The sequence below is a fragment of the Mytilus galloprovincialis genome, chromosome 2 (assembly GCF_965363235.1).
Source record: "Mytilus galloprovincialis chromosome 2, xbMytGall1.hap1.1, whole genome shotgun sequence".
In the NCBI taxonomy this organism is placed as follows: Eukaryota; Metazoa; Mollusca; class Bivalvia; order Mytilida; family Mytilidae; genus Mytilus; species Mytilus galloprovincialis.
Genome location: NC_134839.1, coordinates 84,352,692 through 84,378,520, shown reverse-complemented (window position 1 = coordinate 84,378,520; position 25,829 = coordinate 84,352,692). Strand labels below are relative to the sequence as shown.

At 32.7% G+C, this 25,829-nt stretch overlaps 1 protein-coding gene and 2 long non-coding RNA genes across 4 annotated transcripts in view; 1 reads left to right on the top strand and 2 right to left on the bottom strand.

Moving 5' to 3' along the window:
- LOC143064649 (scavenger receptor cysteine-rich domain-containing protein DMBT1-like) overlaps positions 1-2,799 on the top strand; it is a 39,969-nt gene extending 37,170 nt beyond the window's left edge. For both annotated transcript variants that reach the window (XM_076237629.1, XM_076237628.1), the window contains 3 exons: positions 310-695; positions 1,156-1,460; positions 2,045-2,799. In XM_076237629.1, the coding sequence (XP_076093744.1) occupies positions 310-695; positions 1,156-1,460; positions 2,045-2,661 (1,308 nt within the window). In that variant the 3' untranslated portion in view covers positions 2,662-2,799. The remainder of the gene's footprint in view (positions 1-309; positions 696-1,155; positions 1,461-2,044) is intronic.
- Positions 2,800-12,844: 10,045 nt separating this feature from the next.
- Positions 12,845-19,179, bottom strand: LOC143062442 (uncharacterized). The gene is made up of 3 exons (XR_012974754.1): positions 19,104-19,179; positions 14,967-15,078; positions 12,845-13,207 (listed from the first exon to the last, which is right to left on the bottom strand). It is a non-coding gene; the product is annotated as an uncharacterized LOC143062442 (long non-coding RNA).
- A 1,683-nt stretch (positions 19,180-20,862) lies between these two features.
- Positions 20,863-24,583, bottom strand: LOC143062441 (uncharacterized). The gene is made up of 3 exons (XR_012974753.1): positions 24,391-24,583; positions 21,472-21,570; positions 20,863-20,963 (listed from the first exon to the last, which is right to left on the bottom strand). It is a non-coding gene; the product is annotated as an uncharacterized LOC143062441 (long non-coding RNA).
- Between the last annotated feature and the right edge of the window lie 1,246 nt (positions 24,584-25,829).

The window sequence follows — 25,829 nt, the reverse complement described above, 5'->3', positions numbered from 1 at the left end:
TATAGTGACATGTGTTTTATGACAATATACAATATTTCAATAAGCAGTTGTAATTACATGTATCAACACCCGGCCCTTTGGACCTATAAGTCACTTTAAACATTTATACATAAAAAATAATAATCATAACATCGGACAAAGTTAGAATTTATGTTTGATTGTTCCAATACAAAAGTTTTTTCTTTTATTAAATGCATTGTTCAAAATTTTGCAGTTTTTCTAGGATATTTGCAGATAAGAAGTTTAAATTATATATATATGCCTATATATTCTAAGAAATGTGTCATTAAGTTTTATCTCTTTGAACAGGTGAATACATCTCATATTATTTATACAAATTCAATAAAATATGACTACACTATTATCGACAATGAGATTGTGCGAGTCAACACATACAGAATTGAGGTTAGTTGCGAGTTCCCCCGTGATCTCGATACAGACAAGGGAGTTACTCCTCTTACAGAGACTGTTACACAGAAGGCACCTGGTACATTCACTATAACAATGTCATTCTACAATGACTCTTTCATTACTGCATTGAATGGGTCTGTTCAAATGACTCTTGGAGAATGGTTGAATGTTGCGCTAACTCTGGAATCAATAGACCCCAACTTAAAGCTTGTAGTACCCGACTGTAAAGCAACACCTACCAACGATCCAAATGATCCGACATTTTTCAACTTATTTAGCCAAAAGTAAGTGTGATTTAACGCCAAAATTAGAATATAGCAAGGAAAGAAAATAGACGCAATACTGACTAAACTAGGCGTTATCAAAAATACATATTAAAAAAAATAAAACGACAAAAAATGATTATGTTAATGATAAAAAATAAACTTCTACGAGCCATGTCAAAATAGAAAACATATGCTTGTCTGAAAACTGCTTATTCATATGTGTATGGTAAATATTTTAATACTTTCAAGAGATAGAAGAAACAATGAGAGGGCAAGTCATGAGAGAAATTCATAGATAGGTGGAGCAAAATGTCAATCTTTTTGTTACAATTAATGGTGACAAACTGAAGGGTTACGAGTAACGCTCATTTAAGCGAATGTCTAAATCGGCAACTCATGTGCGTATATTTTATCAATAATACAAATAAAACCTTGAATATATGAAGGCAGATATGATTAAACATTATGTTATTTGCAGATGTCAAAAAGATCCAACTCTAGGTTTCTTCCCTCTGAACTCCACTTCATTTGGATTCCGCTATCAAACGTTTAAGTTTGTTGCCTTTAGTAACGTTGTGATCCAGTGTGACGCCATTGTATGTCTTGTATCTGAGAAAAATGCTGAATGTGATCGAAGTTGTAATAGTACAAGTACAGGAAAAAGGCGGAAACGAGACGTTAGTTCTAGAGAAATCTATCGTGTGGTTAGTTCGCCGTTGAACTTTATTCAACATGGAGATGGTGTTGTGATTGATAGGGGTGATGGATGGGAAGTCAATTTAGGTGAGATAAATAAAGGTTTCAAGAGTATTCACACATTTAACGATAATTTGCAACGATTTAATACATATAATTTCTTTTAAAAGATTTCCGTTTTGTGAAAGGTTTCCGCAGAAGTTTTAGCTTATATTTATATAAACGTTCATAAAAAAGGCACTGGCTACGGTTGCATGGAAATGTAACAATAATGGCTAATTGTTACCTTGATTCAAGGATTTGTATAGTCACACTATCCCTATACAAATCCTTGCTTGATTTATGTCTTTCCAGTGAATTTTCTAGATTTGAACATTGGTAAACCATTGTCACCTTAATTTCAACAAAGTTTTCGTGTTTACTCTGCAAGTTAAGATGATACAAGGGAAATCATCTTGCACTTTATTGACGATTTTAACTGTACAAAGATGTTTTTACTTCATACAAACTTTTAAACAGTACATGGCAAATTGTGCAGTAGACGTATCATGTTAGAAGTTGTATCTTGTTGTACTATTATTACTGTATTTAAAACAGAATCAATGGTAAATAGTTCTAGTTACAAAACTAGATGAAAAGTAATAATGATTTCTGTGTCTTCTGAATTTCAGTTACAACAAAGTCTCCAGCAACTTCAAGTATGGTCACTTCAAAGGTCCCTGATTGGTCGACTGGAACCGTTAAAACATCAACTAAAGTGTTTCCTATTACTCTACCAACAATAGAACAAACTAAATCACAGAAAACGTCCCAGATGTCAACATCTAGACCAATACCTTCCGATTTACCATCTCCGCAGAAAACTACATCTAAACCAATATCATCAAAATCACCGACTCTTCCTCAGAAAACAACATCTAAACCTACACCTTCCGATTCACCTACGCAAAAGACAACAACTCAACCAAAACCTTCGGATTCACCTCCTCAGAAAACAACAGTTAAGAAGCAAAACTCCTCTATCGTATCCTCTACGACACCGAAAACCATCTTTCAGCATACTGTAGGGATGAAAACGGTATCTACTCCAAATGAACTCATAAAAATGACGAGCTCAAATTCACAAACGTCATCACCAGAAAATCAAAAACATATTCCTGATCCAAATAAATTGTATGTTGGTGGTCTAAATGGAAAACTGACCATTTTATCACATGCGTCTTGCCGAATGTTTTCTTTTTATACTTTATTGCCTTTTGCATTATTTGCTTTATTTATGATCTTGTGATATTATGATAACATTTTTAAGAAAAGATTATTTACCTTTAAATTCTACATTTAAGGGATGTTTGAGATTTTACTCTTCTATGTATTATTTGTTGAATTTCAATGATTTTATAAACAGTAAATGTATGACTCTTTTAAACATTTGTCGTTTGAGTTGTATAATTCAGCTGCCAGATGTAAACACTACATAAATAAGGAAGGATTTTATCGCCATTTTACAAAATTTTCCTTTGATCTTGCTGACTGATTATTTTCTTTCTCAGCGGAGTTGAATGATATGAAAAATTATCGCTAGAAACTAAGGGAGCACGTACTCGTTGTCAATGAAATTAACAACGTCATCATAGGTAAAATAGCGATAAACAGATTATCATTGGTCATCGATTGCTTTTCTCACTTTCGCAGTACCAGCTTAAATGAGAAAATCAATCTCGTTGAGATGATCAATGCTAATATATAGCTATCTCCTGATTTATGTTCTACATAAACTTGATGAAATTGACCATTTATGGAAATGTTACATTTAAAACACGTGGTTGATAAAATTGAACAAAACAAATGGGTAGAAAAAAGCGTCGCATGAAAACGCAATGGAGAACGATAATAAGCAGAACACTGAAACATTAGTTGAAAAAAACCGCATGCTGACAATAAATATTCTATGTAAAATAAAGAAATGTGGTATGATTGCCAATGAAACAAGTTTTATCCTTGATTTCACTACAAATACATACAGAAAAAAATCTACTGTTGATTTTTCCTTTCAATTTTGAAACAACTTACTTGAATGTGTACAAAATTGTTTGTAAAAGAAAGAAAAAAATGAGGTCCATGCTGTGCTATTATTTTTAGCGAAAAATAAAAACTCACTTTTCGCATATGGTGCTAAAGTATGTTTCTGTATTATCTTAATGTGACATCATCGTGCGGCGAATCCATTCGTATGTCAAAGCTTTTCATGATCATAAATTTGATTTATTTTAAAATGAAAGAAACACTTGCTATAAAATATAAACTGCCATCAGTATAAATCGAGTGGATGTAAGAATTACCAAAACGTTATTTAGGAATGATTTGTGTTTTGTTAAAGATACAATACCACTTTTATATTCCAAAGGAATCAATATTTGGACCATGCAAGCACATGTTAAACTAGGTTTTCATAGGAGCTTAGTTTCTTGTAAAAAGAAAATAATAAAATATACAGACTTCTAATTTTTCTGTTAGTAGTAAGACCTGTTATAAAGTTTTTAATTATTTTTTTTTTTCTTTCAAATCATAGAAATATAAGTGAAATCAGTCAGTTTACAGAAACGTGTTTTCTCTTTATATTAAATGTTTGATAGTTGCTTATCGTTTAGTGGCAACAATTCATGCATGTTTAGGACGAGATACATTACTGTGGATTCAGTATTATTCGTTGGATACATATTTAAGTTGATTTCGTGGATACAGGTGAATCACTGATTTAGATGTTCAACGATTTACAAGTATGCTACTTGAAAATATACAGACTTGGGGGAAAACCTTGAAATCAAATAGCCACGAAAATGCAAGGTCTCTTTAATCCACGAAAAGAAATGAATTCACAGAAGTCATAAACGGTCAAATAAGGAACGAAGCCTTGAAGGATTAAATGTAAAATAGATTCAAGTTCTTTTTGGAATTTAGAATACATACAGACATTTTAATTTACACAACGCCACTGTAATCATGGAATGCATATTATTTAAAATGATTAGATTTTGAACCCCGGTTTGTCGCTCGAAGATTATTATATACTCAGATACCATAAAAGGTAACAATGCAAAAGCCGGTGTGGTCACGTTTCTCCAACATTTGGTAATACATTTTTTAACGATATATATATTTTTTAATAGTCTCCCAAAATTGTAAAAGTCCATATAGTCTAACACAGCTATTCGGTGATGTAATTTTTTATTTTATATAAAAAAAGATGTGCATGGTATGATAGACAATGAGACAACTCTCTACAAGAGACCAAATGAAACAGAAGTAAATAATTATACATAAAAAAGAAGATGTGGTATGATTGCCAATGAAACAACTATTCACAAGGGACCAAAATGACACATACATTAACAAATATAGATCACCGTACGGCCTTCAACAATGAGCAAAGTCATACCGCATAGTCAGCTTTAAAAGGACCCGAGAAAACAAATGTTTAACAATTCAAACGAGAAAACAAACGGCCTAATTTATGAACAAAAAACGAACATATTACACAGCAACGACAACCACCGAATTGCATGCTCAAACACTCCCCCTTATCTTGAGACATTGGTGCAACAGAACAATAAAAAACTGTACAAAACATACATAAACAAGCAACAAATAATCTAAGACTAAATTATCAATCAATACACATCCAGTATCCGTTACCATACGGCCGGAAGCATTTTTTTTTTTTTTGCTTTTTTTCATAATTTTGTTCTCTATTTTTCATAATTATGTATTATAGATTACAATGTTGCGATCTTGAATAAAAATTATCATTTTATATTTTGATAGCTATTAAGAGTTTATATATCGTGAGTCATTAATCTTATATAAAAGTACAAAACGCAGCTTATTATCACCGATACAGTTTATTCAAAATTCTTAGTCAACTTGCATTAATTGTCCAAAGCTTAAGTAACAAATCGAAAATACTAGTAGTTCACAATATTCACCAAGCCAGTTCCCACAGTTAAACACTATATAGATCACGACGCAACGTGATGTACCCAATTTGTATCAGCTCCGTTTTCGTTGAAAAAGTGGACAGATATACGACTGACTATTTCATCTGATAAGACAGCATACCACGAAAACTGGCTTCGGCTTTAGTGATATACAGACAGAACGACTAGGTAGATATATGGTTCTTCGCACTAGAATACAATCGCTTTTCGTGACTTTTTACATAAATAAAACTTGGCTGTTTTGCATCGGTTTAGATTTTAACATCTACATGTAACACAAATACAAAAATATATCAAGTAATAGAATAAATTACTAAAATGAGGTACAGTCAGTGAACATTTCGATTTTTCATGTAACTTCTAATAAAAAAAAAATTTTTTTTAAAATAATTTTGAGATTATTTCTTTATAATTTTTTATGAAATTTACAGTTTGATTAGAATTTCCCTTGTTTATTTAAGGATTTTTTTGTTGAATAACCATTTTAATTTTGTTAATCAAATACGGATGAAAATAATTACGTAACCGTTTCGGGTTAGGCAGCAACCATTTGATTTTCTGGGGGGGGGGGGGGGGGGGGGGGGCTATGGTTTTTTTTTCTGGACAAATTTTTTTTTTCGCGACAAGTCGAAAACAATTTTTTTCTTTCAATTTTAGCATTACATATAGGGGCAGCTGAGGGTGAAACAAATAATTTTTTTTTCTCAGAATCAAAAACAAATTATTTTTTTCTCCAAAAACTGGAAACAAACTTTTTTTCCCAAAAAAAACCATAGCCCCCCCACCCCCCAGAAAATCAAATGGTTGCTGCCTTATACTCGACCAAAAATATATGGTTTGTTAATGTTTTGATATAAATATTTTTTAAAAATATCCCTTTTTACAATATTTCAGTTAAGACCTGATAAAGGTGAATTACAGGTAATTATCACGCTGCAAGTCCTTATGAGGACCCCTAATCCCTTATGTTGTTTTAGTCTAATTATCAAATGTTGGAGAAACGTGACTAAACCCAAAAGCCATATCACGCTGTGGTTGCTTATTTATTATTGGGCTTCATGATGATATGTTTTTTGTTTGTCTTGACCAACCAGTTCACATTCCGAGTTCTCTTACTGCGGCTAAAAATGAACGAGGCAACATAATAAAGTTGATAATAGAATTTAGCATAAGCAACAAAATAAGAATATAGGACCGTTTCAGAGCTGAGTGAAAAAAAGGAGAAAATGAGGATGCTTGCAGCTCTTTTTTTTCTATTTTGAATACTTCTCAATAATCAAATTAACAATATGAAATGGCTTAAAAGAATGCCATTCTAAGTCAGTTCATGCTTTAAAGGGTAGAATACTAAAACGTGTGTATTACCGCTACAGTACCTGTCCATACAGCCGAACGCTCAATTGAAAACATATGTAAACAGTTTGTACACACCGCAGATTCTTTCTTTTCGCTTAAGGGCATACGATACAGTTACAGGGGAGGTAATGACGTTGCTAACGTAAAATGTTATTTTCGCGACGTCAAACTGTGACATATCGGGAAAAGATGTATTTTTCGACTGATTTAAAGCATTCAAACTGATTTAATTTGAAAACGAGTTCATGGACCCCTATTTTTCAAAACAGCAATTTGTTTCATTTTGCAGGGAGATTATGTGATCCAAATTTTATAAAACTGTAAATAGAGGATTTTTTAAAATTTTGATAAACATGCAGTAAAAAATGACGTTTTTTCCTCAATTCATAAACATTTGATAAATATGAGTTATTTCTGAATAAAAAAATTGCATATTTTTTAGGATACTTATAAAATACAGAAATTACCGATTATTTAACAAAAAATAATTTGTGTTTATCTTTTATAACAAAAAAGTTATGTCTTTCTTTCGAAAAAGAAATTACGGCCACAAATCTGAATTTTGAGCAAATATACAAAATTTCGACCTAATTTTACTCAAAAAGTAGCACATGATGGTATATTTTTTATTACATATTTGATTTAATCAGGTAAAAAATAGCCTATACTCAAATTTTCATGAACTTGTAAATACATGATCAAAACTGTATCGTATGCCCTTAACACAAGTTATGGGGAACCAATTGAACCCGCCTACAGGCACAGACGTGGAGAAGACGTAACTAAGTTGTAAAACTTGTGTCTAATCCATTTGTCATTTTGAACAATAAAATATGTCTAAACTTAAACAGACGTCCTGGTTTTCATCCGTATCAGCCGACAAGCATGCTAACAATTTTTGTATAGGCAAGTATTTGATGAATTGCTTGCTAATATTGTTGATTTCGAATCTGTTCAAAGTTTTGATTTCCTAAACGAAGGAAGTGACAATAGAGAAAGTCTTCACGTACAAATAATAAGAACTTTAACCTAAAACTATTATACTATTACTAACATATAACAAACCCCGTGAAAACATTTAGATTTTACTTTCAACTTAATGCCTAGGTCACACATTCACGAATTTGACGCCGGATAAGCTACGAATACGATCCAGCATCAGCCGTAAAAGAACGTATTAATCCGTTTTAGTCCCTAACAAAAACGTATTAAGGGCATACGATAGTTTTGATCCTATATTCAAATTTTGCTGACAATTTGCATATAGGCTATTTTTTTTGCCTGATTAATTCCAATTTTTAATAAATATTATACCTTCATGTGCTACTCTTTGAGTAAAATGAGGTTCAAATTTTATATATTTGCTCAAAATTCGGATTTGTGGACGTATTTTCCTTTCGACAGAAATCCATAACTTTTTTGTTTTAAAAGATAAACACAAGCAGTTTTTAGTTTAATTATTTGTAAATTCTGTTTTATGTAAATGTCCTTCAAATTCGTGCAATTTGTTTTCAAATATCTCATATTTATCAAATGTTCACGAATGTAGTAAAAAAACGTCATTTTTTGCTGCATATTTATCAAATTTTAAAAAATTGCACTATTTACGTTTTCATAAAAATTGACACACATTATCTTCTTACGTAATCAAACCAAATGGCATTTTAAAACAGGGGGGTCCATGAACTCGTTTTCAAGTTAGATAAGTTTGAATGATAAAAATCAGTCGAAAACTGTATCTTTTCCTCATAAGTCATAGTTTGACGTCGCAAAAATTACAATTCATGTTAGCAACGTCAGTAACACAAAATTAAAGAAATAATTAACTGCTTTTAAAAAAATTGTCGGTTCGTACTATTCCGTTTCAGATCGTTCTCATTCGTACTAACCCTCACTTATGCCATATCAAACCGATTTTATCCGCAGTCGAACGCCCTGTCAAGTGTCGTAAGTTAAAAAGAAGTTTCATTTTGCAAACCAGAATTCATTTTTCTTGGTCGTGAATGATGGATGGTATTCGCCCTCCAATAAATTGTTTTCAGGCTATAGCAGATCACTTGGAACTGAAAAACTTTAAGCAGCTCTGTCGTCTTATGGCATGTTTAACTGGGTTAGAAAATTCATTTTCATCATCAGTGCTTCGAGTTATCCACTTAATATACCTTGTTCATTTTCTTCTTTTTTTTTGAACGTTTTTAAACGAAAGCTGAGAAATGAATGACATCAAATGATTCAAAAAACGTCTTGCTACCACTGATTTGAAGCAATCATCTTTTAACCTACAACTTCAACTGATACTGGCACAACTTCCTGAGGCATTGAATATATGCTTTATCAAGAAAATCACAAAATAATAGTAAACCTGAAATACACCGCTTTGGTTCAAACCATCTAAGCCAAAGCAGAAGTCATATGGACCGATTAAGTTGAATTTCTTAAGTCTTATGATGATAGTACTAGATTGTGTCTATACTTTAACCAGGGATCAACACTTTGCTGAATTATTTCAACATCAGAAATCTACGTTTAATGTTATGTCAGACAACAAAAAAAGTGCATACTGAAAGCATGATATCGCTCGTTCAAATCATATTTTGCGACAAACATCAGGATCCATATGACGCCGACATTGATGAACATATGGCCACGGAAAACCAAAATGATATCAAACCTTAGGCCACAAATGGTAGTGTTCAAGTGTACTTTCTATTGAGTCAACAAATTTTATGTTAAGGTCACATCAATATGATTTCTTGTTTTTCGGATAATTGCTCCCAAATATGTGTTAGCGATCCCAAAAATATGTTAGCGATATTAGTTAAGTGTGTTTTACCTCTTTACAAACAGAACCAAATATAATGAGAGTTTCAACTATGTACTGGCTTCCGAAGCTGCATAAAAACCTAACAAATATAGATTTATTTAGTCCTCGAGTCATTGTTCTGTTAATAAACTGTCTATTCATTTTATCAGTTCACTTGTTATAATAAAAAACCCGGTAATAAATTGTTCTAAAAGGCCTTTGGGGAATCTGACGTTCAGTAGTTGTCGTTTGCTGATGTGTTTCATCACCCAAGTGTTTCTCGTTTCTCGTTTTTTATGTAGATTAGACCGTTGGTGTTCCCGTTTGAATGCTTTTACTCTAGTAATTTCTGGGGCCTTTTATAGCTTGTTGTTCGGTGTGAGCCAATGCTCCGTGTTGAAGTCCGTACTTTGACCTATGATGGTTTACTTTTATAAATTATCACTTGGATGGAAGGTTGTGTCAATGACACTCATACAAGATCTTTATATAAATATTTGAAAAAGTGAAATTGATTACATTTGGAGTGTCAAAAATTCGTTTAAAGTATTTGATGAATTGCTTGCTAATATTGTTGATTTCGAATTTGTTCAAAGTTTTGATTTTCTACCCTATATACACTATATCACACATTGCCTCATAATCGCCTATGACATTTTGTCATTAAATGGGCATTTAAAAAGTCAAAATGAGAATATAAATGTCCAAACACTTTTTGAGCATTTTAATAAAAACACACAAAGGAACTATGTCAGTTGGACCTGCTGTGTTACGATAACTGGACATTTTACTAGATAACATTTTTGTTCGCTGTTTCTATATTGTAATGAATTAATACAATGTATGACTGAAATCAGCAAAGACCCATCGAAACAACATATGTTACAACAATTTATTAACACGGTTAGATATTTGGATGATATATTGACTCTCAAAAATGACGACTTTAGTATATGTACATTAAAGATATTTATCTGACTGAACTGACTTTAGATAAAACTAATACTAATAATGAACACTGCCCTTTCCTGGATCTTGATACCTATATATTTAACAGAAAACTTACTACCAAATTTTCGAAAAAAAAGATGATTTTTCATTTCCTTTTTTTTAATTATTCATTTTTAGATGGTTACGTTTTCACCATCTTATGGTGTTAACATATCTCAGTTTGTTTGATTCGCTCGTTTTTGATTTAAACGTCAGAAATCTCAGTACATTGAACGGTTTTCGATATCATAAACTATTCAACACATTTACAAATCGACAAATCGTGTCATCGGCATAAGAACATCATTCCTAGATTTAATCAACATGTAGACACCTTTGTGCTTCATATAGTTAATAAACTCAACATAGATACCAGAATAGAGCATTACCATTAATAACACTAGATGTTACAATAGTGTAACATTTCAACATAGAAAGACACACTACAAATATCAATTGAAATAACTTAACTCAACCAAAAGACATATTAACACAAGTGAACACACACTGAACGAATACGTTTGATCTATTACACAATGTAAATACAAAATCAATAAAACAAGTGGTTAGATGTTACACTATTGTTTCAGATAAGGGTGAATGTTAATACCTATATAAAAAACGTTTAAAGCCGCTGCACTTGTCCTAAGTCAGGCCCGTTTATTTTCCTGTTTGAATGGTTTTACACTTGTCACTTTGGGGTTCTTTATAGCTTGCTGTACGGTATGAGCCAAGGCTTCGTGTGAAAGCCCAGATCTATAATGGTTTACTATTACAAATTGTGACTTGGATGGAGAGTTGTCTCATTGGTACTCATACCACATCTTTTTATATATATAAACCCTGTCGCATAGGAAAACAATCTTAGACAAGTGGCTGTGAATTCACATCCCTAATTATGGTGAGAATGCCAATCCCAATACCATCACCTTGGTCTCGTTGGAACTCTTTTAATTCCACATTATGAATAAAAAGAAGACTTAAGCTTGCATGCAGGGGAAAATGACATTTCCTTCAAAATCAAATTGATCAGTGATAATTTTTTTTAAAGTTCATGGGGATTTATAACTTATTTCATTAATATATGCCTGTTGAAACAAGGATCGGGTATGACGATGGATCTTATAAACATGTTTTTTGGTCATCTAATATTATTATTTTTGCATAATTTTTACGGAGAAACTAGATTTGGAGCGGCATGCAGACCACAAATTTGCGAGAGTGTTTTTTTTTAAATTGAAAAGTCAATTTCTCCAATAGAGGAGCTCGCAAATCCAGAGAACTAGGGATCAAATTGGTGTGGCCTAAAGTAATGTTAAGATGAGTTGAGCCTTTTCAACTGATTTTTATAGATCGTTCTTATGTTGTACTGTTTTACTACTGTCCCCGGTTAGGGGGAGGTTGGGATCCCGTCTATATGTTTAACCCCGTCACATTATGTATGTATGTGCCTGTCCCAAGTCATGAGCCTGTAATTCAGTGGTTGTCGTTTGTGTATGTGTTACATATTTCTTTTTCGTTCATTTTTGTACATAAATAAGGCCGTTAGTTTTCTTGTTTGAATTGTTTTACATTGTCATTTCGGAGCCTTTTATAGCTGACTATGCGGTATGTGCTTTGCTCATTGTCGAAGGCCCTACGGTGACCTGTAGTTGTTAATTTCTGTGTCATTTTAGTCTCTTGTGGAGAGTTGTCTCACTTGCAATCATACCACATCTTCTTTTTTATATTAATTTGTGTAACAGGGGTAAAAGACACGACACAAGTTAAAAGGACCAACGAAATGAATACGAATATACACATGATATCCCTTATTTGGAAGACAGCATATTCTCCCTATTTAAAAAATATGTAAGGGTTATTACTCCCGGTTAGGTGGTCATAGTGTAATTAAAAATACGTTAGATCGTTTGAGAGAAAAAAAACAATTCTTGGGATGGGGAAAATTGTTAAACTGTTAATTTTGTGTCTTGTCATGATTGTCAATTCAGATAACAAAGGTCAAAATTTGTTCAATATCGTACACCTAGTGAACCATTTCAGGGATTGCATGCAGGTTTAATTTGGGCACGGAAACATCTCTAAACCGAAACTAATATGTATTTACTGCAAGCGTTATGTTCTCAGGATATCTATAAGAAGTAGTTGCATAGTTGATATCAGGATAAGCTTATACTATTTAAATGCAGTATTTGATTTAGTATTCCCTTTTAAAGTCTAATAGGGCAAGAGACCTGTTTTATCTGCATTCCCCTCAACAGATGTTAACAATGTACCCGCCTATACATTTATGGTTCAACAGAGTGAATGAAAATAACAACACCACATACACAAGTAAATGTATTGGAAATGTCAATTGTTCATCACGTATATTTATAAATTGGTCAACATGGACAAAGCAGAGTAAAATTATTGTGCGAAGACGGATGACGAAGGCCAATTGATGAGAAAAGCTCACTTGGCCCTTTGAGTCAGGTGAACTTATGATGAAAAAAGAACTCAAATTATTGTAACATAGAATGGAAATGTCAAAGTACCTGAACGTATATATCAATGATTCATCGGTACAGTGACTGCAGTGAATACTTCTATAAAGAAAAAGATACACTCAATTTTGTGATCGTTTGTTCTTAATATTTATCTTCTGTTTACTCTTCATGGAATGTCTTCTTTATTTCTTGGTTCTTCATCTACAAAATAAATCAAAACGGTGTGTGTTGATACTTTATTATTTTCTTATATTCATTGATGCATTTAAAAATTTTTAAGTTTTCTTTATTTAAGGAATGACTGTAATATTTTTTCTGTCTATGAAGAAATAACATAAAAAATTTGGTGCACACTGAATAACGCGCGTAGCGGGTTATTTAACAGTGTGCACCACATTTTTTATGTTATTTCGAATAGACAGTCAAAATATTACAGTCATTTCTTATAATTTAATTCTAAATTTCATTTCAAACCGTAGAAAACCATGAAAAACGTTGCTGACGTCACGGTCACATGACTAAATTATGTCTATGGGCTGATAACAAAATAACGTCAGCCAATCAGAAGACGCGTTACATCCAAAATTAAATTATTCAATTATATAACATATTCATGATGCAGCTGTGCTTACTGGTAAATTTAATTTTCTTTGAATTGAAATTTCTGTCAGTACCTACCCCCAAGGGTGACTGGGGAATAGAAATATGGTCACTTGGTCTTCTCCCGACCGGCAGTAAAACGCTTGCCGAAGTGGGGCGTCCGTTTGGCTGTGTGGGATGTATCAAGTTGGCAGTCACGTCCGGTCAGAAGGGGGACGTTAAATCCGATGCCTCGTGTAAAGAGAGTGCCACGCTCTTTGTACGTTAAGAACCCTTGCAACAACTCTTTGAGGGGTCCGTAGGTGGCCTGTTACAAGGCAAAATTTCTGTCCGTATCCAATATACCCTCATTTTCCTGTGGCAGTCCAAATTTCCCCGACCATCATCCAAGATGGCCTCTATTGTATCAACCTACCTATTGTATTTATTGTGAACTTGTTCTCGTCCTGAATATGCATGAAATATTTGCCACTGGACGTTAAGCAACCAACAATCAATCAATCAATCTGTCAGTACTTTTCTCGTGTCTTTGTCTTTTTATATAACATGCCTCTATCTATGGCCATTAAGTGTTTATTGTTTCTTTGACATGGAATAGAATGTGACATTCCCGGTATACATGTAGGGTTTATATTCCCTGATAGTAATCATATTTAAAGATAATTTGAATAACTCACCGTTCTTATATGAATATGATATCTATGATGCATCGTTTAACATTTATCCCCCTGACGCTTACCAAAGTGAAAATTCTTATAATTCATAGGTTTTTTATGTTCCTACGGAATTTCACTTAGCTCTAAGTAATATCGTTACCTTATATTTGTGTATACAAATTATGTTATATCTTGTAATTGAAAACGGTTATCTCAACAACTTTTGACCACTCTACATCCATAAACTGTTAAATATTTCATATTCTGTTTCTAAAATTTTTATTTCCTGGGCACAGTCAATTTCGTTTTAAAAAGCAGCAAATATTGATACAAGTATCTTGTTTTCGAGAGGGATAAATCATACTAAAAATAAAAAACACTCTGATTTAAACAAAACTTCTTTGAAACAGACATTGGCAAGATGCAAAAAAGCTCTGTTTAAGCACATTTTATTTGCTCAAATTTAAAATGAATAAAATGAATATGAATGTATTGACATACTTATTCATGCTAATGTTGAAAATTATTTTTTTTTCATTTATACTGTTCTGAAATAGGAAGTACTGATTTAATTCGAGTATCTTTATTTGTGAAATTTTGTGTAATTGATATCGTAACGGGACGGCATTGGACGGCCTTTTACACATTTTTCATATTGTCAGTCGATTTTATTCAGCCTTTTACAAGTTTTGTTGAATACTTACTATGGCATTAAGCAACATTTTTTGTTCTTACAACATGAGTCTGGGCCGCTGTCACTTACAATACCATTACAATCCTTTCTCGGTTTGCACGTTCCGCCACAATCATGTCCACCTGTAAATATAGTAATATTATTCACTTAAATTTCTATAAAAGGTATCAACTTTCTTATGATCAGAGTTGACATGATATATCGTTTTTCATTTTTTGTTCATGAAATAGAAAATGATGTTTGCCATTAATTTTTGACTCAAAAAACTTCTTTGGCTAATTTTCATCGTACATAAGTATCAATTTCGCTATATTTTTTTCAAAGAAATGCAAGGTTTTCGAAGATAACTAGATGTAAACAAGAATGTGTTCCCAGTACACAAATGCCCCATCCGCACTATCATTTTCTATGTTCTGTGTACCGTGAAAGTGCGATAAAATGTCTAATTTTGCATTGATATGTTTACTAAGTTTCAAAATGATTGGACTTCAACTTCATCAAAAACTACCTTGACCAAAAACTTTAACCTGAAGCGGAACGAACGGACGAACGGACAGACAAACGAACGAACGAACGAACGCACGGACGAACGGACTCACAGACTAGAAAACATAATGCCCATAAATGGGGCATAAAAAAATAGTTTCAAATTTTATTATTCAACTATAAGCGTAAGATTGAGAGCAAGAGTCTCAATATGTACTGCCATGGGTTTTGATGGCACTGTGACCGAGGAAAAAGCAGCTTCAGTTATTATTTTGGACTTTAATATAAAATTCTCAATTTTTATTATTTTAGACTTTAATTATTTGTGTTTTATAAGTCTTATATTTTATAATTTCGTTTCTATCTACATTTCGTATCCAGGACTTAAAATCAACATACTTTGATATGCATTTAATTCTCAAGTTGGACATTGAGTGACATGTTATACTCTGTTCATTTTACCTTATTCATAATGTATGTTCTTAATTGTCATAATCAGATTATCATTTAATATTTATTCTTCAAGTTCTAAAAATAGTTTAATCTTTGTCAGTGAACAATATCACTCAAACTAATTGTTATTTGTTATGTCTATACTTGTCAATTTAATTTTGCATAAATACTTGTTTATAATTTCTATAAGCAAGATTTGGACTCAGGACTTTACACTGAACACAGTCCATCTGTAATAAAAGTATTAGTATTCCATACTGAATTATTGGTTTATTCATCGCTAGTTCCAGAGTCTCAGTAGTTAGTTTTCACCAGAGTTTAAGTTCCAGAGTTCTTATTGCTATTCAGAGCAATCATTCGTTGTGTGATCAGGTGCAGATCACACAGATTCAGTAACAAGAGGTCATTCAGTCAGGCTCTTGTTGCACACCCGACAAGTCACCCTCGTTTCCCCGGTGACAGATTGGTGGACGACGACGGCGTGCTGACTTCTATGCTCAGCACACGATCCAGAGACCTCAAGCAGCCAAGCGAGTTCCCCAGACAAGTAGCGTAGACAATATTCAGTGATGGAGTACAGCTTCAGACCACAATGGAGACCATGGAACATCCAGTCAGGTTACAGTCCAGCATGTGGAAGATGTGGCAAATTTCACAAATTTTATTTATGCAATTCAATCAATCAAAGATGCTATTCGTGTGGAAAATTCGGACATTATTCTACAAAGTGTTTTTCAAAAGCAGCAAAAGACAGACAAAGTACATCAGTTCATGTGAAATCTAGAAAGCAAAAAGAACGTGATATAGCTAGAATACACAGCTATATCGAGCGCAAAAACATCATCCGAGCTTTACCGTTCTCAGGTATGAGAAATTCAGCGTTCGTGCAATATTTGGACATTGTAAATGTGCTCAAAACAGAACTAAAAATTGTAAAACAGAAAATATTCAAGGAACAGAATACAAATCTAGAACAGCAAAAGTGCATCGAGGCACTCAAAATTCAATTAAAGAATCAGCAAATCATCGAATCAGAGAGAGACCAGTTCAAGCAAGAACTTGAAAACTTTCGTCAACAGAAAGAAGAAAGTGCTTCGCGTATGAACGTACATGAATATGTGAATCAAATTCAAGAATTAAAGGACCAAGTAATTGAAAAAGACAAGACTGTGATAAAGGTGCAAGATCTTTACTATATGCGTTCAACCGAATTTACAGACGAAATACAAACATTAAAAAATGAAAAATCAGACCTTCATTCCAATCTTCAATCTCAAGAAAATTCTGTTAAACAGCTGACAGAAGAACTTCAAAGCCTTCGGCATGAAAATTACATGTTGTCTTCCAGTCAACAGCGACCCAACTACAACAACAGACACTATAACCACCGCAGAGGAGGCCGATTCAGATCGTGCTTAGTCCGAGGACGGACTTAATTGGGAGGAGAGGCATATGTGACCGAAGAAAAAGCAGCTTCAGTTATTATTTTGGACTTTAATATAAAATTCTCAATTTTTATTATTTTAGACTTTAATTATTTGTGTTTTATAAGTCTTATATTTTATAATTTCGTTTCTATTTACATTTCGTATCCAGGACTTAAAATCAACATACTTTGATATGCATTTAATTCTCAGTTTTGACATTGAGTGACATGTTATACTCTGTTTGCTAATTAGTGCCATTTTACCTTATTCATAATGTATGTTCTTAATTGTCATAATCAGATTATCATTTAATATTTATTCTTCAAGTTCTAAAAATAGTTTAATCTTTGTCAGTGAACAACATCACTCAAATTAATTGTTATTTGTTATGTCTATACTAGTCAATTTAATTTTGTATAAATACTTGTTTATAATTTCTATAAGCAAGATTTGGACACAGTCCATCTGTAATAAAAGTATTAGTATTCCATGCTGAATTATTGGTTTATTCATCGCTAGTTCCAGAGTCTCAGTAGTTAGTTTGTTTGCACCAGAGTTTAAGTTCCAGAGTTCTTATTGCTATTCAGAGCAATCATTCGTTGTGTGATCAGGTGCATCACACAGATTCAGTAACAAGAGGTCATTCAGTCAGGCTCTTGTTGCACACCCGACAAGTCACCCTCGTTTCCCCGGTGACAGCACTATGATTATACCTTTTAGACAATTATCTTAACACATCTTAAGGTTAAACTATACTGTTTATATCGATCTCAGCTTCTTGCAATTTCTAGTTAGTTTATATAGAATCTGATTATTTCTCTTTAAAAGTGAAAATATAACTCACTTTAGCTTACTACTTTTATATTTAACTTAATGTGAGTACAGCTTTAATTTTAATTGAATAACGAATCCCATCTATTTAGTAACATCTAAAGGGTCCTAGCCTATATTTAACAAAAATCAAAACTTGTTTTCAATATTAGGCTGCCTTTTTTCAAACACGCATATTTCTTTTATTTTGCATTGAAAGTGAAAGAAAAAACTTACACCAAATCCACATGATACGCCAGTTTTGTGTAACTGTTGCGAGAATAAAATGGTATATTTAAAAGGCATCTTATCCGAATTTATTAATTTGTCTCTGTAGAAAGACTTGAATGGGTATACCCCTAGGCAATATGAATAATGCGGCAAATGAAGTGTTAAAAGACCTATAACTGGAATTAAAATCCAGATAATTTTCTAAATCAAAATAGTCTACATTCATTCATTTTGAATGTCAATTCCAATAAGAGTAATATTGTTCGGTTTAGAATACCTTCTTTTCATAAGTCACATGTTGTATCTAACTATGGAAATAATACCATTGAATACTTTACTAGTTATACTTCATGAATGACAAATCAAAAGATTATACAAATCAAAGGGTGCTTCTTTTTGTCAATCTTAACACTAACGTAGTTATGAAGATCGAAATTCAAGCATACTGGAGAAAGTTTACGAAAAATAAAAATTGACTTAAAAATACGAAATATGGTAAAAACGATATGAATTATTCAAAATGATAACCGCCAAATATATAAGATGTAGGCCCTGACAAATTAATGAATACTATTGTTATTTGAATAAGTAACTGGAGTATCAAAAAAGAAAATTGTTTTGCTTAACATGTTTAAGTCATTTCTCTTACCTACTCATTCAAACTAAAAAAGCTAAATGTGCCTAATCTGAAGTATACAAGATGTCATATGAATATTCAGAATATTATTTACGATACTTACAGCGTTTACAGCATTTGTGATTTGGTGTTGCACAAAATCCATTTACAATCGTCTGCACTTGGCAAGTTGCTTCAAGTAGCTCACATGGTTTATCCTATATAATATATATAGTTTATGAGCCGTGTTTCTATTGATAAAGATTTGAACGAGCGATGAACTTTCTCCAGCTGTTTAAGATTTAAATGTGTGTAACGGTACAGATTAGATCTGTCATAGATGCAGAATTAGAACGACTGATGAAGTATAGCAAATTGCCACCTAAGTTAAAGTAATCAAATCAATTAAGAATGACTAATATTTATTATATATAATTACACAGGCTTGTATTCAAGACATAATATATATACAAAAGTAATAAAAACATAATATAATAAAAAATACAAAATATAAAATTGGCGTTACGGGCAACATGCTAGCAATTGATATGTATTTAAAAAATAAAAAATAAAATACATATCTCAATTAAATTCACATTATTCGAGCATCTATCGCGGCACTTGCACTTGACGACAGAGTGTAGATGTGGTACCGTGACTTCAAATAACTTTCACCATATACTTTAAGGAGAAAGTCACGAGCCACTTTAGTATACATCAAACAGAAACATAACTCGTAGAGTATTGAATGAAACCTCAAACAATGTGAACCTAATAGCAAAGCGAGCCTTTTAAAAGAGAGTATTTACAAGAGCCCGAAGCATAATTCAAAGAACAATTATATGTTACTTCAAAATACCTCTCTACGAGTGACATGTTGAGCGCTGGCCCATCCCATGTCAAACATATGTAACTCAAGTATACCCACTCTTTTAGTTTATTTAATTAATTTTAATACCTGCATGTTGAGCGCTGGCCCAGCCCATGCTTAGAGGATTTGGTGTTGCACAAAATCCATTTACAATCGTCTGCACTTGGCAAGTTGCTTCAAGTAGCTCACATGGTTTATCCTATATAATATATATAGTCAATGCATTTGAAGTGAATACTAACTCTGTCATAATGCTAATGTTTAAAGGCAATAATAATCAGTGGCTCTTTTGATCTTGTGAAGAAAAATCATATTTCTTTTATTGAATTTTGAAGCTTTTACATGTCTTTGCTTTTGGTGTTTTTTCTTCATAATAAATACATCATTTGGTGACTTTTTCTTTCAATATAACATATACTGCGTGTTCCCATGACTTTTATTATACAATATATACTGCGTGTTTAATTATGATAGTATTAGTTAGTATAATTTTATCTTTATTTCAAACCAACCAAATTACATTGGTAAAGAGATTAATCTTTAACAATTAAGCTATTTGAAGGTCTATTTACTTTTGTTAAAGTTCAAAAGATAATTAACAAAAAGTGAAAAATGATCAGAAGTCCTGATAAACATAGCACCCAATTACGGTCACCCCATGTATACGAACGAACATGTATACCCGAGTCGTTAATCTAACAAGTAAGATTTTAAAGATTTTAAAATAGCCGGAATGGCTTTTTTAATCGTTTAAAAACTACTGTTTCATTTTCATAATCAAAACTACACTAAAATTGCTTTCTTTACATTTAAATATTCTTATCAGGCCTCCCCCTAAACCCAAAAAAGAAATAGCATATTAAATAGATATAAATTTACAGCCAATGTTTTCGTCAATAGCATAACCAAAGTATACAAAAGATTTTATCTATTAATATTTCATTGTTTTAATTTTCTCTCTCTCTCTCTCTCTCTCTCTCTCCTTACATTATCATGTATAGTATAGCTTACTGTTACAGCACTTATTTCCACCACAACATTCGCCTACTTCGTTAGAGGTTTGTCCGTTACATCGGCCTTCACATACTCCTCCTACAGCTGCACACCAATCATCTGCAATTTGAATATATAGCTTTATTTTGACTATGTACATAAATTAAAAAAAATGAAAGTATTGGTAAGGAAGTCATGGAAATATTTTTGTAAGAGAGTTCTTGTTAGCGGTTATTGCGCCCTTCAACAATGACCATAACCCTGTTGGCGCATCAGGTCGTACTTCGCATGCATGCATATGTGTAGAGGTTTACCCTGTCGACGCAGTTTGTATAATTCTACATGCATACATAGCTTAAGAGGTTTATCCTGTCGACGCACCTAACCACACTTCAACAGAATGTATAGTGGCAGAGGTCTATCATACTGACACGTCACACATGACTTTGGAGTTCATTTAATTCCGACTGTTTTTCCTGTTGCTATCTGCATGTCGTTTTGACATTTACAAATGTATCCACATTAGTTATAAACAATATACAGACATGCGTATGTGTGTGTGTGTTTAAATATTTCAAAAAGATATTGCTTTGTTTTATTTTAGTAAGCAATATTAGAATTAACCTACCATTACATGTATCTCTACAACATCTTTTACCATCGCAACACGGTCCACTATCAAAACTACCCTCGGCACATTTATCTGAACACGTGCAAGCAACATCATCTGTAAATTAAAAAAAAAACAACTGTTAACCTATCATAGTATATCAATCATATTTTAAAATACTTTATATAATAGTTTATTCAAAATCTCAAATGTTGGAAAAAAAAATTGTAACTGAAAACGTAGTCTACTGGTCTTGTAAAACGGCTATTACATGTAGAACAGTTGTTGCCAATCAGAGATATTTATGTAAGAATTCGAAAAATTATATACGATTCTTTATACATGTATGTACATGATATAAGCTTATTACTAGTATTACACTTGCATATATGAAGAACAGTTCACTAGAGGGTTTCATCTGAAATAAAATTTAAAAAAAACAAAATCCTCAAACCCGCCCCATTAAAAAAAATATCTGGATGAAAATCTCCTAATTAGTTTTAGTTGACCTTATTTATTTGTTTATCAAATCTAGATATATTTGGCTATTATTCAGATTGCTTTATCAAATATAGATACATTGGGCTACAATTCAGATTGCTTTATCAAATATAGATACATTGGGCTACAATTCAGATTTCTTTATCAAATATATATACATTGGGCTACAACTCAGATTGCTTTATCAAATATAGATACATTGGGCTACAATTCAGATTGCTTTATCAAATATAGATACATTGGGCTATTATTCAGATTGCATTATCATTATATACATTGGGCTATTATTCAGATTGCTTTATCAAATATAGATACATTGGGCTACAATTCAGATTGCTTTATGAAATATAGATACATTGGGCTATTATTCAGATTGCATTATCATTATATACATTGGGCTATTATTCAGATTGCTTTATCAAATCTAGATACATTGGGCTACAATTCAGATTGCTTTATCAAATCTAGATACATTGGGCTATTATTCAGATTGCTTTATCAAATCTAGATACATTGGGCTACAATTCAGATTGCCTTATCAAATATATATACATTGGGCTACAATTCAGATTGCTTTATCAAATATAAATACATTGGGCTACAATTCAGATTGCTTTATCAAATATAGATACATTGGGCTATTATTCAGATTGCATTATCATTATATACATTGGGCTATTATTCAGATTGCTTTATCAAATCTAGATACATTGGGCTACAATTCAGATTGCTTTATCAAATATAGATACATTGGGCTATTATTCAGATTGCATTATCATTATATACATGGGGCTATTATTCAGATTGCTTTATCAAATCTAGATACACTGGACTACAATTCAGATTGCTTTATGAAATATAGATACATTGGGCTATTATTCAGATTGCATTATCATTATATACATTGGGCTACAATTCAGATTGCTTTATCAAATATAGATACATTGGGCTATTATTCAGATTGCATTATCATTATATACATTGGGCTACAATTCAGATTGCTTGATCAAATCTAGAAACATTAGGCTATTATTCAGATTGCTTGATCAAATCTAGTTACATTAGACTATTATTCCGATTTGTTTTGTCAAATCTAGTTATGTTGGACTATTATTTCGGTGTGTTAAGGAAATTATATAGTACTAATAGGTCTCGATTCGTATCCTCGAAATGAATTCAATTCATGCCTTTATCTAGTGTAGTTCAGTGAAGTTTATCAAAATCTTTAATCGATTAACTTAATGTGATGTCTTGTATTGCACGAACATCGTATTGTTTGAATCTTTCTTACATAAAATAAGGAGATGTTATATATTATTGCTAATAACTCAAAGATCTGTAAACACCAAGATTTTGCACTTTAAAAAATTGTAGACATTCACTCGTATTTCGGTCGAATAATCTGGCAGCAGAAATATTGCTTCGATCATAACTTCCGATTGTGAATATTGATGACGTCAAGCGAATTTAAGTTCGTATTGCATAATTAAGGATGCAGTCGGGGCTAGGTTGTGGAATTTTGTCAGATGTTTGGGTTCATTGGATTTATTCCTACGAATCAAATATGTTGCTCCATATCACTCTCTTTTTTTTTAGACTGAGATTTCAATAGCTCCTAAAAATTTCATTACCAAAATTCAAGCCGATTCTAGATTTTTTTCTTACGATTTGAGACCCTCTTTATGCCAATTCTGAATATAAAGTAAAAGTCCGAGTCAGCCTTTCCAGCAATTTAAAAACAATCAAATATCTAAACAATAAATAGTTTTCTTTAGGTGCGAGGTATATAGATCGAGGGTAACATACTTTTATTTACGAGCGCGGAAAAATGGTCAAGGGTTTTATATATATATAAAAAAAGTAAAATCACAAAAATAATGAACTCCGATGAAAATTCAAAACGGAAAGTCCCTAATCAAATGGCAAAATTAAAAGCACAAACACATCAAACGAATGGATACTAACTGTCATATTCCTGACTTGGTATAAGGCATTTTCCTATGTAAAAAATGGTGAATTAAACCTGGTTTTATAGCTAGCTAAACCTCTCACTTGTATGACAGTTGCATCAAACACCATTATATAAAACGATGCGTGAACAAAACAAACAGATATAATATGTAAAAATGACAAAATAGGGGTACAGTGCGGTATACGGATTGAGGGATATACTAGTACTGGTATATTTGTTTATTTAGAAGCGCGGTATAAGGATTAAGGGTTCTGCATACGTTTATTTAGAAGGGCGACATAAGGATCAAGGGTTCTGCATACGTTTATTTAAAGGCGCTGTATAATGATCAGTGCTGGTGCATAACATTTATTTATAGGCGCTGTATAAGGATCAAGTGTTATAAACTTTTCTTGTTTTGTATTTGTAATTTGATCTCTGATGATGATGATACAAAATGAATAAAAATATTTTGGCTATTTTACCTTTACAGTCGTCTATACAGCAAGATTGGTGTGCACCACAACACAGACCTGAAACTGCAGATGAACTGCTGCAAGTCTCTGTACGTGTGTCGAAACAGAAACCTTTGGCTGATGTGCATCTTGTGTCTCCACCATTTCCTTAAAAGGAACAGAAGTTCAATCAACACGTTATGTTCATATCTCAGTTACTTTCAAATAAAAACTCTTTATAATTGATAGGTTTTGTAAATTTTTGCCTCTACATTATCAACACAAAACCAAAGAGAATTATTAGAATGGTCCACCTTAGCTTGTTTCAAATCCAATAATTAATGACAACACATAAGCCTTAACTCTAATGACAAATAATATCGCCGTTGTAAATACTTGAAAATGGAACTCTGTATACGACTGACAGTATCTTCGCAAAAGCACTTTTGATTTTACTGTCCCAAGACAACATATCTCAGTTGGTCAATACCGACAAGACAACACCCTGGTCAATATCGACAAGACAACATATTAGTGAATATCGACAAGACAACATCATGAACAACACCGACAAGACAACATCATGAACAACACCGACAAGATAACATCCTGGTCAACACCGACAAGGCAACATCATGAACAACACCGACAAGACAACATCCTAGTCAATACCGATAAGACAACATCATAGTCAACACCGACAAGACATCATCCTGATCTATATGGACAAGACAACATCATGGTCAATATTCACATGACAACATCCTGGTAAATCTCGACAAGACAACATCCTGTTCAATATCGACAAGACAACACCCTGTTCAATTTCGACAAGACAACACCATAGTCAATACCGACAAGACAACATCCTGGTCAATACCGACAAGACAATATCCTTATCAATATGGACAAGACAACATCATTGTCAATATCGACAAGACAACATCCTGGTCAATATCGACAAGACAACATCACAGTCAATATCGACAAGACAACATCATGGTCAACACCTACAAGACAACATCCTGGTCAGTATCGACAAGACAACAACCTGGTCGAAATCGACTAGACAACATCCTGGTCAATATCGACAAGCCACATCATGGTCAACACCGCCAAGACAACATCCTGGTCAATATCAACACGCGACATCCTGGTCAATATCGATAAGACAACATCAAGGTTAATACCGATAAGATTACACCTTTGTCAATACCGACAGGACAACATACTGATCAATATCGACAAGACAACATCCTGGTCAATATGGACAAGACAACATCCTGTTCAATGTCGACAAGACAAAATCCTGTTCAATATCGACAAGATAACATCATAGTCAATACCGACAGGACAACATCCTGGTCAATACCGACAAGACAACATCCTGGTCAATATCGACAAGACAACATCCTGGTCAATATCGACAAGACAACATCATGGTCAATATCGACAAGACAACATCACAG